At 37.5% G+C, this 16,318-nt stretch overlaps 2 protein-coding genes across 2 annotated transcripts in view; both read left to right on the top strand.

The window, feature by feature from the left end:
* The first annotated feature begins 41 nt into the window (after window positions 1–41).
* Window positions 42–10,452, top strand: LOC133632861 (keratinocyte-associated protein 3). The gene is made up of 6 exons (XM_062025631.1): window positions 42–267; window positions 1,017–1,201; window positions 1,276–1,335; window positions 5,844–6,041; window positions 9,041–9,175; window positions 9,900–10,452. Exons 1-6 carry the CDS (start codon window positions 255–257, stop codon window positions 9,972–9,974), a joined length of 666 nt encoding a protein of 221 aa, XP_061881615.1. The 5' UTR covers window positions 42–254; the 3' UTR covers window positions 9,975–10,452.
* A 4,865-nt stretch (window positions 10,453–15,317) lies between these two features.
* LOC133632841 (frizzled-3-like) overlaps window positions 15,318–16,318 on the top strand; it is a 56,695-nt gene continuing 55,694 nt past the window's right edge. The window contains exon 1 of the mRNA XM_062025593.1: window positions 15,318–15,512. The gene's annotated coding sequence lies outside the window, so the exon portion shown is untranslated. The remainder of the gene's footprint in view (window positions 15,513–16,318) is intronic.

Here is a 16,318-nt window from a genome sequence, read left to right as displayed (position 1 = left end):
AACACTTTTATTGTAAAGCATAACATTTAAAATAGTATACTTAATATGACATTGGCCGCATTGGTGTTGCATGTTTTCCTTCCTTACATTAGTGGTTCGTTGTGCCACCCGGTGTCAGGTAAGGGGCAGGTGGCTTCCGGACTTCATACCGGAAGTGGACACCTTTGGCTCACTGAGCAGCTGAAGAAGTTTTGTCGAAAACAAATCGGCATATTTTTTTTATTATCCAAAGGGAAACATTTAGCCGAGCAGCTATGTGCACCTTTGGTAAGTTATTGAGCATAAAAGCTACATATGTGTTAAGTTTTGTGTTTTCATTGTAAAATTAGATACACGGTTTCGGTTACAATAGTCGCCGTTACCGAGCAGGCCTTTATCAAAAAACGACACACTTTAAAGTCTTGAAACGTTACATATCTGCTTTTATAGCGCGTATAAATGGCTTAATTACACGAAGAGATCCATGGGAGATGAAAGCTCACCTCTTTAAAGTCTTTGTGGTCTAGTTACACTGCACGTAAACTACTTTTCTATCATTTGTTCAATTAACGCTTTGGATTAAATGTAAAGTTTTCCTCGTTTTATACATTACAACATTAACATTTCAATATAATATATATTTGTATTGCATTCAAAATAGCTGGTCTTATTCGTAATCAGCTAATTTCGTCACTGTATCTATTTTAGTGTATTCAGTTTTTAAGTTTCTAAATTGTATGTTTTACTTTTTACATTTGGTCAGTGCTAATATCAACCATGGTACTCTTATATTCCATCCATTTTCTACCGCTTGTCCCTTATTCATTCATTTCAATTCATACCTCATACTGAAATCAAAGATGTTTCCAATACAGCTCTTAGATTGTGTGAATGTTCTGTATATACCACTCAAGTTGATATATATATATATATATATATATATACTTAAAAAAAACAAATAATTAAAGCCTAGACAAACCAACAAATACAATTATGGTAGTTTTGGATGCACACTAAAAATACACAATGTCTTCCAGATAAGGACAAGGGGCCGAGGAGGCTGATGAAAAAGGGCTTGTCTCTCATCTTAGTGGGACATATAAACTTCATCCTTGGTGCTATTGTCCATGGAAACGTCCTACGCCACATTTCCAAACCCAGCCAACAAATCACCACAGAATACACCGTAACTAACATCATTTCTGTCACTTCGGGTTTGCTGGTGAGTTTATTTATTCATTCAAAGTCACTGTGATATCAGAATAAGATGAAACCGTAATTTTTGTGTTTTTTTAGAGCATTACCACTGGGATTATTGCTATTGTGGTTTCGAGGAACCTCCGTGTGTTCAAGCTGGTATGATGTTGCTTTTTTAACTATTCGTATATTGTATTTTCCAGACTATAAGCCGCACCTAATAGATTTTAGAAGAAAATAATTTCCTTATATTAGCTGCACCGGACTGTAAGTTGCAGATATATACGTTGTGAAATTATATATTTACACAGATATATTTTGTAAATGTGTATTTACATACCTTAATTATTTCCAAACGGTGCCTGTAACAAGGCAGTAAAACAGATGATCAAACAAAACAGAAGTAATCATCATGGACCCACTAGCTGCGGAAGCTAGCTCTGCAATCAGCTTAACAGACTCAATAACTCCACTGTGACGTCTTGGTGAGTTCACTGAGGTATTTGTGAAACTGAAACAATTCAAACAGAATGCCATAGTAAGGTAATAATACTAACAGACACTTGTAAACGTGTTAGCATATTAACTAATGTTAAAATAGCATGTACAAATATGCATGAAAACTAAAGCTGTAAAAGTTAACGTGTTAACTATCAGTTCCTTTAACGGCACTAATTTTATTAAAGCGCATGCGTGCTAACTCCTTTTTGACCCCCGGGCTATTCCGTAGCATGGGAAAATGTGGCTGCTTTTATTATTTACTGATTAGCCACAAGTGGGAAAATAGCGATCAGAAATGGACACATAGAAAAAGGTACATTATGGAAATACCAGGCCCAAAGCCATGACAAGTTGCTCTTTCATGAGGACAAAACTACATTTTTTTTCATCCACGATCGCTGGAGCAACAGTCTGCTGCTGAGCTTACATTCAGAGAGATCGGTCAAGCTTCACTTCCGTGCTTAGTTTAACGCATTGATAACATACCATGTAAATTGTTACTGAAACTGTTTTAGTAAGATGGCATAAAAGCTCATCAGAAAGGAAAGACGTCAGAGTGACCTTTTTATCAAAGACTTTCAAGTCATTAAGACACCTTCTCAAACCAATCACACACTTCTGGCTTCACATTGTTAGCATTACGCGTTACATCCAGTCTAACTACGTAACAAAATTAAAATATGTCTTAAATTACGATTACGATCATGCTTTGTCAAAGATGTAGTGTGATATTTAATCTAGTACATCAATTGAGGAACAGGAATAGGACATTTTCTGACAGATTGAAATAAAGTGTATATTATTTTATACAATTTTCTGGATGATAGACCTCAATTAAGGAATGTTTAGCAGGCTGAATATTCAATTTTATTACCAGAGAAGGTTAAAACATTGTCATGCAGAGATATGAATATCATTATCTTGAACAACATGTAATGTACAGAATATCAGAAGCATTCATTTTATAGGTGTAATGATTGATCGATACATCGATAGATTGGATTATATTCATAAATTTCAAACATATCGATCTGTGTTCGGCAAGTTTGCCTTCCAAGGCATAGGTAGCGGTCCAAGATAGTTTTAAAAGGGAATTGATCAATTTTATCGATTCTTGAAAAAGGAAATTATTGGATTTAAGAACGGCAGACTTAATATGAAGTTTAGCACTTTTAATAATAAAGATGTTAGACGTTAAGTTTATTTTCCCGTCTGTGGTGTCATCAAAACAAAAGTGGCAGATATCTACAGTGCTCGAGAAAGGTCATAACAAAAGCAAACGCCACAAGACAGTAGTGTAACATATGTAACGTGTGTCTGTGTGCCTTTACAAGGTGGTGCTGTTGTGTGTGATGTGTGCGAGAGTGGCAGACTAGCGAACAGAGTTTGGGCGTCTGTATGCTGAATATCTAAACGTGAGTTGGGTGAACAGCAGTTCTTGTATACGATTGTGTGTTTTGGCTCCCTGAGTTTGTTACCACATGTTAAGAAAGCGTCTGAGAGTGTATCGCCGGCTGTCTCTCCTTCTCCACTGCCGGGCATTACAATATCGTAACTTTCAGCTACAGCACGATTGCAAAAGCCAAGACTAATACAAATGCCATAACAAAATGATAAAGCCGCAACACAACTTTAAAGCGCAGAAGATGCAGCCGACACAACAGAAGTGACAGCGGTGCAAGTTACGGCGACGCACTGACTCCCGGAACACAAGAAGTAATTTGATGAGAAAGAAACAAATACAAGAGATTGATGAAGGAGGCTATGGAAATTAGGAAGCAAGGGGCCAACACCATCAACAGGGATGAGGGGGCATACATGCTTCTGCACACCTGAGATGCCGTCCTTCATTGGCGACCCAGCTATACAGATACTGTATAACTGGGTCAGGGAACTTTTTAGCAGGTAAATCTACTGTTAAAATGTTGGTTACTGTACTTTTATGGAAAATTGATTGATTGTTAAAATATGAGCGGAAAGTGTTTCCTCTTGTTAATTCAACTTAAAGTTTTGGTTGCACTTTATTCAAATATGATGTGATTGTATTGGACATGAATTGTTGTTTACTTGCTTGTTTGTATCCATAATTCATGTATACTTAATTCTCTTACAAGAAATAACAGCAATACAGAAACGTCACCTGCAGTGTCCAGTATCCACTATTTATTTCACAATCACACTGCTTGATTTTTTTGTGTGTAAGAAGTTACTGAATGGATTTCAACTCCCTGAATCGTTTCGGATCATATCGTTCTGAAAAACAACAAATATCGAATCGAATCGTTGTTAAAACAAATCGTTATACCCCTAATTTATTCAGGTACAAATAATCACAAATTACATTACCAAACATCTTTGACAATCAAACCATGATCGTAACAATCCACATTTTGTGTTATCTATGCGTGAAACTGGTATCTAAACATGGTGTAGCTCCTCCTCTGAATGCAAGTGCCCCTACATCAGAAATACAAATTCTATATTCCTACAAAATACGAAAATTAGAAAGATCCCGCCGCAGCTCAGGTAATTTTTTAAAATGGTCATTAAAAGCATGTTTATGTCCTTTTTGTGTTGCTCTGTTTTAAAAAAGCATAATGCCATCCATCCATCCATCTTCTTCCGCCTAGCCGAGGTCAGGTCGCGGGGGCAACAGCCTAAGCAGGGAAGCCCAGACTTTCCTCTCCCCAGCCACTTCGTCCAGCTATTCCCGTGGGATCCCGAGGCGTTCCCAGGCCAGCCGGGAGACAAAGTCTTCCCAACATGTCCTGGGTCTTCCCCGTGGCCTCCTGCCGGTCGGACGTGCCCTAAACACCTCCCTAGGGAGGCGTTCGGGTGACATCCTGACCAGATGCCCGAACCACCTCATCTGGCCCCTCTCGATGTGGAGGAGCAGCGGCTTTACTTTGAGCTCCCCCCTGATGGCAGAGCTTCTCACCCTATCTCTAAGGGAGAGAGCCCTGCTGCCCGGCGGAGGAAACTCATTTCGGCCACTTGTACCCGTGATCTTGTCCTTTCGGTCATAACCCAAAGCTCATGACCATAGGTGAGGATGGGAACGTAGATCAACCGGTAAATTGAGAGCTTTGCCTTCCGGCTCAGCTCCTTCTTCACCACAACGGATCGATACAGCGTCCGCATTACTGAAGACGCCGCACCGATCCGCCTGTTGATCTCACGATCCACTCTTCCCTCACTCGTGAACAAGACTCCGAGGTACTTGAACTCCTCCACTTGGGGCAGGGTCTCCCCCCCAACCCGGGGATGGCACTAAACACTTTTCCGGGCGAGAACCATGTACTCGGACTTGGAGGTGCTGATTCTCATCCCAGTCGCTTCACACTCAGCTGCGAACCAATCCAGTGAGAGCTGAAGATCCTGGCCAGATGAAGCCATCAGGACCACATCATCTGCAAAAAGCAGCGACCTAATCCTTCAGCCACCAAACCGGATCCCCTCAACGCCCTGACTGCGCCTAGAAATTCTGTCCATAAAAGTTATGAACAGAATTGGTGACAAAGGGCAGCCTTGGCGGAGTCCAATCCTCACTGAAAAAAAGCATAATGTTTAAAAATATTTAATTAGAGCAAACAAATTGTCCAGTCATGGTAATAAAAACTTAATAATCATCTGTCTAGGGTACACTTATTAATGATAAAAAATGGTATCTTAGTTGCGATTAAATATTGTAATTGTTTCACAGCAGTATATTGTAAACACTACTATTAAACATGTGACGTTTAAGTAATTATGAATTGTTTTAGTTATAATGTAAAATTTACAAACGTTGCTTGGAGCGATGAATGAAGAAACCATACAAGTACAAACGCTATTGACGGCCAGTAAACAGAGCGGCACTCATACTTCCGGTTCAAGGCTCAAAACAGAAGGAAATACTGCAGCCTTTCAACCCAGAACACCTGCAGTGATTGAATTTGTCCAAAAGATGTCGCCATAGCACAAACAATAACACACCTTTTAAGTCTCTGTCAGTGTTACTACTATGTAATTTTGTTGAATACATAACATAATGGCCGTCAGCTAAGAAAAATTCATAAATTAGCTGCACCTTTGTATAAGCTGCAGGGTTCAAATCGGGGGGGAAAAGTTGTGGTTTATAGTCGGAAAATACAGTACTAGTTGTATAATCACGTGTGTGTGTGCAGCAAATAGGACTTCTGATTGCCTCCTTCCTCAACGCCCTGCTCTCGGCAGCCTGCTGCGTGGGCCTACTAGTCGCCATCACCATGACCATTTCCCACAACGGTCAGGGCCTGATGCGTGGATGTAACGACACCGAGGTGCCTGCCAACGCTCGGTCGCCGGTCAGCGCACGCTGCCCGTTTGACACCACACGCATTTATGTAAGTCTCGACTGTACCATTTTTATGATAATGCTTGCTTTGGAGACATGTTTACACTGCGAGTGGTTAATTTAGAACACAGGTGTCAAACCCACTGCCCAGGGGCCAGATCTGGCCAATCACATCGTTATATATGTCCCGCGAAAGCCTGGCAATAATGTGCGTCAAAGGAATTTGTTTGTGCTGCAAAAAAATGTTTCTGTGCCGTTACGGTTTTCAAGTTATTCTAAAATATATTTTCTGGCTAGTGATGTCATCCAGTCCCCCCACCTTGTCCAAATCACCCCAACTTGTTTGTGCTGCAAACATTTTTGGTCTAACTATTATACTTTTGAAGTTATTAATGTTTTATGTTGTTAACGTGTTATTGATTATAAGTAGACTTCAACTATGTCAAAATCTCCCCAAATTTGTCCCATCTGTTTGTGCTTGTTTGTTCTGCAAAAATGTTCGGTCTAACTATTATAGTTTTTACGTTAACGTTTTGCGATTCACCTGTGTGAATTTGGCCCTCCAGCCTTGTTAAAGTCTCCCCGAACGTGTCCCAATTGTTTGTGCTTTGTTTGTCTTGCAAACATTTTAGTTTGTGCCGTTACAGATTTAAATTATTAAAGTGGAACTGCACTTTTTTTTATTTTGCCTATCATTCACAATCCCTATGTAAGAAAGGAACACAAATGTTTTTCTTTTTTTTATGCATTCTAAATATTAAATAAATGCGATTAAAAGTCCTCCGACAATGGAGCCAAAGGGTGTTTCTCTATTCTGCCTAAAAAACCCTTACAAAAACATACAAACACCTCTATTAAAGTTTTATGTACAACACACACTAAGTATATTTGTAATGTAGTAATGGGTACATTTATAATAACATTTAATATTTACATATTTTGATCAAATTAAGCATACAATATGCATTAATTTCATAAACGCATCACAACTTTCTGCTTTTTTTCAACATCACTGAATATTACTCACTGCAGACTTCATGAGAGCCATCAAACATGATTAAACATCAATTACTGTACAATGTCTGCTGACATTAGGATGCCGACTGATAGAATCTTGTTGTAATCTCGTTTGGATGAAGAATTATTCATAATCGTCGCAAAGAAAAGGGGGGTGGAACCAAGCGTATTTTTGTGGTGTTCTCGACATTTCCTGGTCTAGATTGGCTGTCACGAGTGTACCAACTTGTCGGAATACGTCCTCATCCTTCTACAGTCCAGGTGAGAGGCATGATTTATGATCTACAATAAATTTTCACATGTAAGGAAGCGAGGAAGCAGCTTGCCCACTCAATGATGTAAACATTAGCACACAAGCTTGTGATCACGGCGCCGCTATAAATAGTTTGTCCGCGTTAGCACTTATGATAACAATATCACTAATACTTGGTTAATATTCAAGTCATAAAATGTAAACGCAGTATTGTTGGCGGTTTTTGGGTGGTTATTGGGTTTTATGGGGGAAATAGAGGACCTCCCATTGGCTCCGTTGTAAACTGACATTTATTTACGTTTGAGTTATAATGCATTAACAAAATACATCCGCCGTCATGTCTTTCATAATAACGATAGGCAAAATTACCCCCCAAAAATTGCAGTTCTGGTTTAAGGTTTTAGGTTCTTAATTCGTAATTAACGTGGTGTTAATCATAAATATGCCCCAACTATGTCAACATCTCCTCAAACGTGTTCCTTTTGTTTGTGCTACGTTTGTGCTGCAACATTTTCTGTCTAACTATTATACTTCATAAGTAAAATAGGATTCATAACCAGCCCCCAACCCCTTCTCAAAATCTCCCCAAGCCAGTCCCAATCGTTTGTGCTGCAAAAATGTTGGGTCCAACTCTTATAGTTTTTAAGTTATTAACAAAACAAGAAAGTTATTATTTAACAGTTTGGCTTTTCATGCATTACATATTTTTGCCAATTAAGTGATACTAACTTAATGAAAATGTTTGACTTCCTTTAATAATAATATTATAGGTAGAAATAATTCATGCGGTGGGACAATCTCTGAATGTTCAGCATCCCTGTTTCCATGCCAGTGTCCTACATACTGATAAAGATGTTTCTGCCGTGCTGAGTTGTGGCATAGTGGAGGTCTGCATTGAAGAAGCGCAACTTCCCATAGCTGACGTTAGGGTTGCACGATATGATATAAATGATATACATTTAGGCGTCAATAAAGCTTTTAATACTATCGTTATATCGTGATAATGCATGTTGATGACACATTCTGTGACCTGCACATTTGATGGTGACAAGCGAACGGCTCCGTCCTCAACGCAATGTAGCATCCTCGCTAGCAAGCTAGTGGCTAAGGTCCGTCCACAATGCAAAGCCACTTCTAAGTCAGTAATCCTCACTTCCATGGCTGCAAATAAACTATGTTTCTTACAAGTTATCACTAGAACACAAAGAATAGCTATACTACATTATACACTGTAAGAAGATATGATTAACGCGAAGCTAGAGCTCTTGAACAAATGTGGCCAGATAGATACAAATATTGACAGTAACAATAGTAATTACAGTATCAATGCTACAGTGGTTAGATCGATATTTTTTATTATCTCAAAATGTTTTTTTGTTATTGTTTACACACTCAGGAAATAAGTCCGTGGACACCGGAGGGCTTTAAGGGCAAAAACCAAATGATTTAAATCAGAGCCAATATTAGAAAATATTAAATTGATATTGTTATATCGCCAAACTTTGTTTTTGTTTGATGAAAATTGTGATCAAAAATGTAATCATTCATTCGTCTTGAAAATTTTAAGTATCAGTATTGGTTTGATTAATACTGCTTCTGTAGCTATTTGGTATTGGATCAAAACGCAAATTTTTAAAACAACACAAGGTTGTTTGATTTTTTTTATATACATTATTTAGCCACGCTCCAAAAATGTATTTCCATACACTGCATTGCATTGTTGAACCAATCGCTTTGTACACGTCCCAGCCTTACAGTTTATGGTATTTATGTGTTAGGACACCACCTTGGCGCTGTGGTTCCCCAGTGCTGTGATGGCTGCAGCTGAGTGTGGCCTGTCTCTGTGGTGCTTCATCGTAGGCCTGACTCTCAGAGGTCTGCTGTCCTGTGGACGCAACTACTTCAAAGAACAGGTCTGTGCTAGTGTGTGAAGGACTCTATCTACATCAGGGATTTTCAACTAAAATGTTTTGGGGGCCACAATTTCAGAAAGCTAAGGACGGTGAGCCGGACTTCTCTCTTCACTATTAATCTTATATTGTATATTCCGGAGAACAAGCGTCCTCTACAGTAGACTTTTCATTTTGGTCTATTTAATGTGTTAAAGTTACAGGAGCACTCAGCTGTTTTTACGGGCCTTCTGCAAAAATGTGAGTCTCACAAGTTTTTTAAACTGAACTCACGGGCCAACAGTTGAATAGCTCAAATGATGAGAAAAAGAGGACTTAAAATGGAACTTTCAGAAATACCACTCGTGTAACCAAAGAAGTAGACCAGATGACTACAGCCTGCATCTGAAGTAAACAAGCTACAGCAACACCTTATTTAAAATAATCACACACGAAAAAAAAGTTGGTAACTGCCAAAAAGGAGAGGACTTAAAGTGGTGCCTTGAGGAATGCCTAAGTAATGTAAATCACAAGTTTGAACCACAGTGTTATTTGTTTGCTAGCAAGGTTAAAATGTCAATGCAAGGCTTCGCCAATGTGTTTACAGTGGTCCAAGTTCCTCTTTACAGTGTTTTTAGGGATTTGCTGCAAAAATGTTTGTTTCCTAAGTTTTGAACTGAAACCGGGCAGCCAGTTGAATATCCGTATCCTACAAGTTGTTTTCTCATCCTTTGTCTCTCTCACACAGTTGGAGGAAGATATTGGGCGTTCTCCTCAGAGCAGGCGCCTGATTGGCCAAAACGTACTGAACCCTGATGCCTGACTGAACAAAGTATACTCCATACCTTCTTTATACATTAGGTTACAGTTTTTATATGACATGTTTTGAGGTTAAGATCATTTCTTCCATTGCGTTCCTTGATGTATAGTCCTGTCGTAACTTGTAATGTGACACGTGTCGTGGTATGATCGTATGTCTCTATGCACTCCAACACACTACATGTACTTTGTAGTGTAATCCTTACTTTTTGCAGGGTAACTAACATTTCATGATGACATTATTTTTCAATATGAAGGAGCCTTTTGGTTTTTACACAAAATACATTTTTACATCAATTTAAAGTATTTTATGTTTGAACTCTTCTCTAGGAAATATATATATTTATAGTTCTTTCTGTTTTTAGCGTTTTACGTGTTGATTTTTAACCCTCTGGGCACAAATGCTAACTGTTTTTTGTCCTTTTAATACATTTTTCCTTGTATTTTGGCCATAAATAAGGTTGTGGCACTCCATTATACATGATTTTATGCTTTTATGTCCAATTATTTCACAGACATATGATACATTGGCAGTTATACCACAATACCCCAAAACCAAACAGGACATACCTGCAAAAGGCCTAACATTTAGATTTTTTTGCTGAAATATCTCAATAAACTTCAGCCCTAAGCAAAAATACCGATCATGCAAGTTGCTTTTTTAATTTTAATCCTTTGTAGGCCTATTGATCAAATTATGTTAGGTTTTAATTAGTTTGAATTTGCATAATGAGTTATTTTACTAATTTAAACCTGTGACTTTATCTGATCAAAAAGGTCAACAAATGTTACATGTTTTTATGCATTACATGCATATTTCTGTTTAGAAAATTGAGCACAAAAAAAGAATCCAAAATGTTTTTACGCCCTTCAAAAACCTATGGACTCCTATGTCCTGTTTTATTTGCTATTTGCTTTCAGTTGCTATCAAGAAACCTTATTTGAGGCATATATGACGATAAGGTAGTATTTTGTAATATCATAAAATGTCTGATAATCTTACGTACCAAATTTGACACAATGTTTGACTTTAGAAAAACTTGTTAAATTTGGACATGGCCCTTTTAAGAGCTACTGATAGTCAATTCCCTCACACCTAAACTATTAATTTGAATCCAAAAAATACATAAGACACTTTACAATATTAAAATTATTTAGAAATGTGTTTTAATAACAGCAATTACTGATAAAGTTAACCAAGGAATATATATTTGATTTAAAAATTGAGAAGTTAAAAAAAAGAACAGTATTGATAGATGTTTTGCAGCGTAGCTCCATTTCCCTGGGTGGGTGTACACCGCCTTCCGCCCAAATGCAGCTGTGATAAGGCTCCAGCACCCCCCGCGACCCAGAGAGGGACAGGCAGTAGAAAATGGATAGTTGTGACTGAATCAACAGCGTCTCTGCTGTTTACAGCTAAGTACTGCACTAATTTTGCTTCTAGTTAATCAACAAACTGCAAAATGAGGGTCATGGAGGTAACTCATACAGTGTCATGATGTGAGTACAATGGCGTGCTCGCTGAATACTGCTTATGTTAAGAGGTTCAACCAGTATGTGGGCCAGGAGCCCTCTGCTTCCACAGACCCACCTCACATACCCCCACACACAGTGACAGAGAGGATCACATCAGATCAGCCATGAAACGGTTAATCTAGCACTGTGCTCAATCGTGCAGAAGGGAATCATAGCACGCAGCACTAATCCTGAGTGTGTGAGGCATAAATATTGACATTGTGCTGCCTGATACGATCACACATCATCCAGCTCACTTTGATGTCGCTCTGTTGATGTTTTTATCGGGAAGCACTTCGTCAAATGTATAGTTTTAAGATGATGTACCATTAAGCTTCTTGAAATATGAGTTAACAATGCACCATCCGTGTAATATACTTTTTAAAAGCTATTCAACTGGCCTTCACCCGTCAAGTGAAATGTGTATATACAACAATTTTTGACTGATGTTGAAGTTAAGTTGTTGGATAACTCGAAGAACAATTTCAAGCTGTTAGAAAGATTGCATCACTGATTACTGCTGCTCATTTTAATAAACTTTTTTCTGCTTAAAAGTATTTGTATATGAGCTGTTATTGAAACATGTTTGAACCATTCTGTCCAATTGTAAAAGGGTGTTTATGTTATGCACGTTTATATAAACCTTTTTCTGTGTGCATATATTTACTAAAAGAATGACATGTATGCATTGGTCACATAAGGCAGTGATTTAAGCATAGAGCCGGAACACATTGTTGGCCCGCAAAAGCCTCCTAAAGGGCCACCCAAAAAAAATATCGGTTTCTCCGCTGTGTGCCGCAGCGGTACTCAGTTGTAATACACTTATCCACCAATTGTGGCAGGAATGACAACATCAAACAAACGGAAGAAGTCTGGAGCTAAAGTCATAGAGAAGTTTATTCAGTGCAAAAATTATGACTAAAGTGTTGAAGCAGTATTTTCGTTTGCACTTTTAATTTTATTGACAGTTTATTTAGCAACAAATTTTATTAATTTACATAAACCCAAAACCAGTGAAGTTGGCACTTTGTTTAAATCATAAATAAAAACAATACATTGATTTGCAAATCCTTTTAACCTATATTCAATTGAATCGACTGCAAAGACAAGATACTTAACGTTCGAACTGGTAAACTTTATTTTTGCAAATACTAATAACTCATTTGGAATTTGATGATTGCAACATTTTGTAGTTAAAATGTATTTATTTTAGCACTGCGTGATTGTATGTAAATATAGTTTTCATGAGTCACTTCTTTTGCAGTATATTTGATTTTTTAGGTGTATCCTGGTAAACTGTAAGTAGGTTAGATAGTTATTAAATACGATTAAAATTAAGATTACTGTTACTAATTCAATGTTAATAATTGCGTGGGCCCAGGTCCCCTCTGTTGTCGAAAAGTTGGGCACTGTGGTCAAGAAGGTTAAGAACCCCTGACATAGGGTTTACTTAGAATTGTAATGAGAACTTTGTTTTTTTTTTCATATAGTTATTTTAAATGTTGGTTGTCCCTGTCTGAGAGGAGTTGCTTAACAATGCACATTGTTGTGATTGCAGTGCTGTGAAAGTGCACGGAATCGCACCAAGAGTTGTTTTTTTGTTTTTAAAATTGTATTGGCTCCGGCACCCCCCGCGACCCCGTAAGGGACCAACGGTAGAAAATGGATGGATGGATGGATTTTTGATTTGCAGAGAACTCTTTCTAATATTTGGTTACCCCATGTATACAACTAGATGAAAGGGTCACCAAATTGGAAACAACTATTGTTATGATGTCGTGCACTTCTACACCATTGCAATCACAGCATTGTTAAATTAATACCTCTCCTTATTGTGTCTTGATAACTTGTTTTGAATGCAATCTGATTGTGCACTTGTATGTATTTTTTTAAAAAGAGTAAACATTCACAGGGCAGCACAGCACATAAATATGTAGGGCCACTTTGATACATACCCTAAATGTTACGTTACAGGTCAGAGGGACCCGAAAGTCATTTATTAATCTTGTTTTACTTTCAATGCTTAAGTCTTCAACTTAAGATCGCTTCTTTGATATCTATATCTTTTTTTGTTTTAAGCCCTTTTTGTTAAAAAATGTCAAACACAAACTATGCAAGTGTTAAAAGTAATATATATATATATATATATATATATATATATATATATATATATATATATATATATTTATATTTATATATATAGGTTTTATATACTGGTATATATCTTTTTTTTTTTATTTTTTACTTTGAACAGTTAAATCTGTGGATCAACTTCAGATCCATCTGTTAATGTTATTGATACTATATCTGTTAATATATCTCCTTATTGTGTCTTAAGGCAACTTGTTTTGTATGCAATTAAATTGAGCAATTGTAGTGGGTACATTTAAAAAAAAAAAGTAAACCTACACATGGCAGCACAATGGAACAGTCATCTCTATGCTAAGCTATTTGAAGAAAACATTGATTTATTTTTTTAGTAGACAAATAGTTATATGTGCTTTATCTAATAAGTGCTGTTGATCTAGATCAGGGGTGTCACACTCGTTTTCATTGAGGGCCACATCGCAGTTTTGGTTGCCCTCAGAGGGCCGCTTTTAACAATGAGTAATATATGAATATACATGTGTATATATATATATATATATATGTATATATATATATATATATATATATATATATATATATATATATATATATATATATATATATATATGTATATATATAATACATTAAAACTATATTTTTTTACATAAGCTGCAAAAAAAATATTAACATTTTGCCTTAAAAGCTGGCAGCTCAGTCACCATAATTTTACAGTAAAAGCAGTGTTTTTTTTGTTTTTTTTACAGCATATAACCAAAATTGTATAAATGGGATGGAATGGAAAAACAATACCACTGTTTTAGCGGTAAAAATCAAGCAACAGAGCTGCCAAGGTTGTTTTTTTTTACCGTAAAATTTTGTTTTAATGGGATTTTTTTTTTTTTTTTTTTTAATGTTTTAGTGTCTTACTGTATATGGAAAAAAAACAGTACCAAAGTTGATTTTACGGTAAAAAATGTAACCGTAAAACCTATTGTCAATTTTACAGTCTACAATTTGATCGATCATTTGTTTTGAAATAAGTCAAGCAGATATTTATGTACAGTATTTATCTTTATTTTAACAAAAAATATTTTTGGAATACATAACATAATCCTTAGATTTTATTAATATTGAATTTTAAAAGATATGCAATTGCATGCAGTACATGATTTTTAGTGTCAAAAGGGAAAGAAAAAATATATTTAATAAGAAAAGATTAACGGTGTGGCACTGTTGGGAGAGTGGCAGTGCCAGCAGCCTGAGGGTTCCTGGTTCGATCCCCACCTTCTACCAACCTCGTCACGTCCGTCGTGTCCTTGAGCAAGACACTTCACCCTTGCTCCTGATGGGTCGTGGTTAGGGCCTTGCATGGCAGCTCCCGCCATCAGTGTGTGAATGGGTGAATGTGGAAATATTGTCAAAGCGCTTTGAGTACTTTGAAGGTAGAAAAGCGTTATACAAGTATAACCCATTTACCTTTTAAGCATTTTATTAACGCATATTATTTCCAGTCTTTCGTGGGCCCAGATTTGGCCCCCGGGCCTCGAGTTGGACACCTGTGATCTAGCTAAATCAAAAAAATATTGTTTAACCTATTTTAATTGCGTTTCATTTTGTATTAGCAAAGAGACTCAAATATGCACTTAAAGATGTTAATCACCTTTAACATGCAATTGTTGTTTCCCTTTTACCCAGTAGGAATAGACCACACTGTATGATGTCAATGCCAAAGATACACAGGCAGCTTATGTCCAGTCAGTGCACTGTGGGTCAATGTGATCACTGTGCGCGCTCACGTTGATTGCGCGCCCTCGCTGCACGCGCTGCAGGGACCCAGCTGTGGACGAGGGCGGAACAAGGACTGTTGTTGCACTGCCGTCAACGGAGCTGCCGGACTGGAGCACCAGGACCACTCTCCCAGCCCCCGGTGACGGGTAAAGTGCGTCTAACGGCTATTCTTTTCTTCTGCAGACTCGTTTGTGGGTTATTTGAACGTAGAAGACGCATTTTCCCCCTCGAAATGGTCTCGCGCGCATCGATGACATGATTGACGTGCTTCCTTCCGCAAGAAGACAGCGTGGCGTGTCAAACTAGCGTGAAGGGACACTACATGAACCTTTCATTTCTTCTTTATTAAAGTCTTACTATATGCTTACTGTATTCGACAGGTAGCGCGTACAGACGTCATTAGCATAAAGGTAGCTAACTATAAAAAATCCCTCCTGCGCCCTTTAACGGTCTACGGAAGCCTGTTGGGCTCAGGTGTCAGCAGCCAATTAGCCACCTTAGCTCACTGTTGATTAATATCTCATTTTTGCCCAAGACATTTAAGGATATAATAGTTCTAAAGCGTGAAACATGGCAGGGGAGCCTTAGTGTTGCCCTGCCAACAACATACTTGCTGTCCTCTGAATTGCACTAATCTTTTTAAATAAAGCCTTAAAATTTTCGGGGGACATTTGGTGCCATTCTGTTTTTTAGTGTGTTTTTTTTATAGATAAAGTAGTATTTTCAAGACACATTTGTTGGTCATAATAATGTATATGTATCATATTGTATATGTATTGTGTGCTTTTTTTCTTTTTCTCTTTCTTTTCTTTTTCTTTTAAACCGTAATTTTACAGCCTTTTTTACATCATGGCCAGGGGACTACAGATAATAACTAGTCTTCTAGCTAATTTTGGCTTTTTTAACCATGTGTAGTCATGTGTTTTATGAAATGGCATTGTCCCCTTTGAAATAAAC

This window comes from Entelurus aequoreus, linkage group LG02, assembly GCF_033978785.1.
Source record: "Entelurus aequoreus isolate RoL-2023_Sb linkage group LG02, RoL_Eaeq_v1.1, whole genome shotgun sequence".
Classification (NCBI taxonomy): Eukaryota; Metazoa; Chordata; class Actinopteri; order Syngnathiformes; family Syngnathidae; genus Entelurus; species Entelurus aequoreus.
The sequence above is the reverse complement of the archived record's forward strand: the minus strand, read 5'-3'. Positions and strand labels throughout refer to the sequence as shown.

Bases quoted from the DNA above. Each gene is read 5' to 3' on its own strand.
- LOC133632861 (XM_062025631.1), top strand. The intron at 1,336-5,843 runs GTATGATGTTGC...GTGTGTGTGCAG, and splicing joins ACCTCCGTGTGTTCAAGCTG to CAAATAGGACTTCTGATTGC. The intron at 9,176-9,899 runs GTCTGTGCTAGT...TCTCTCACACAG, and splicing joins GCAACTACTTCAAAGAACAG to TTGGAGGAAGATATTGGGCG.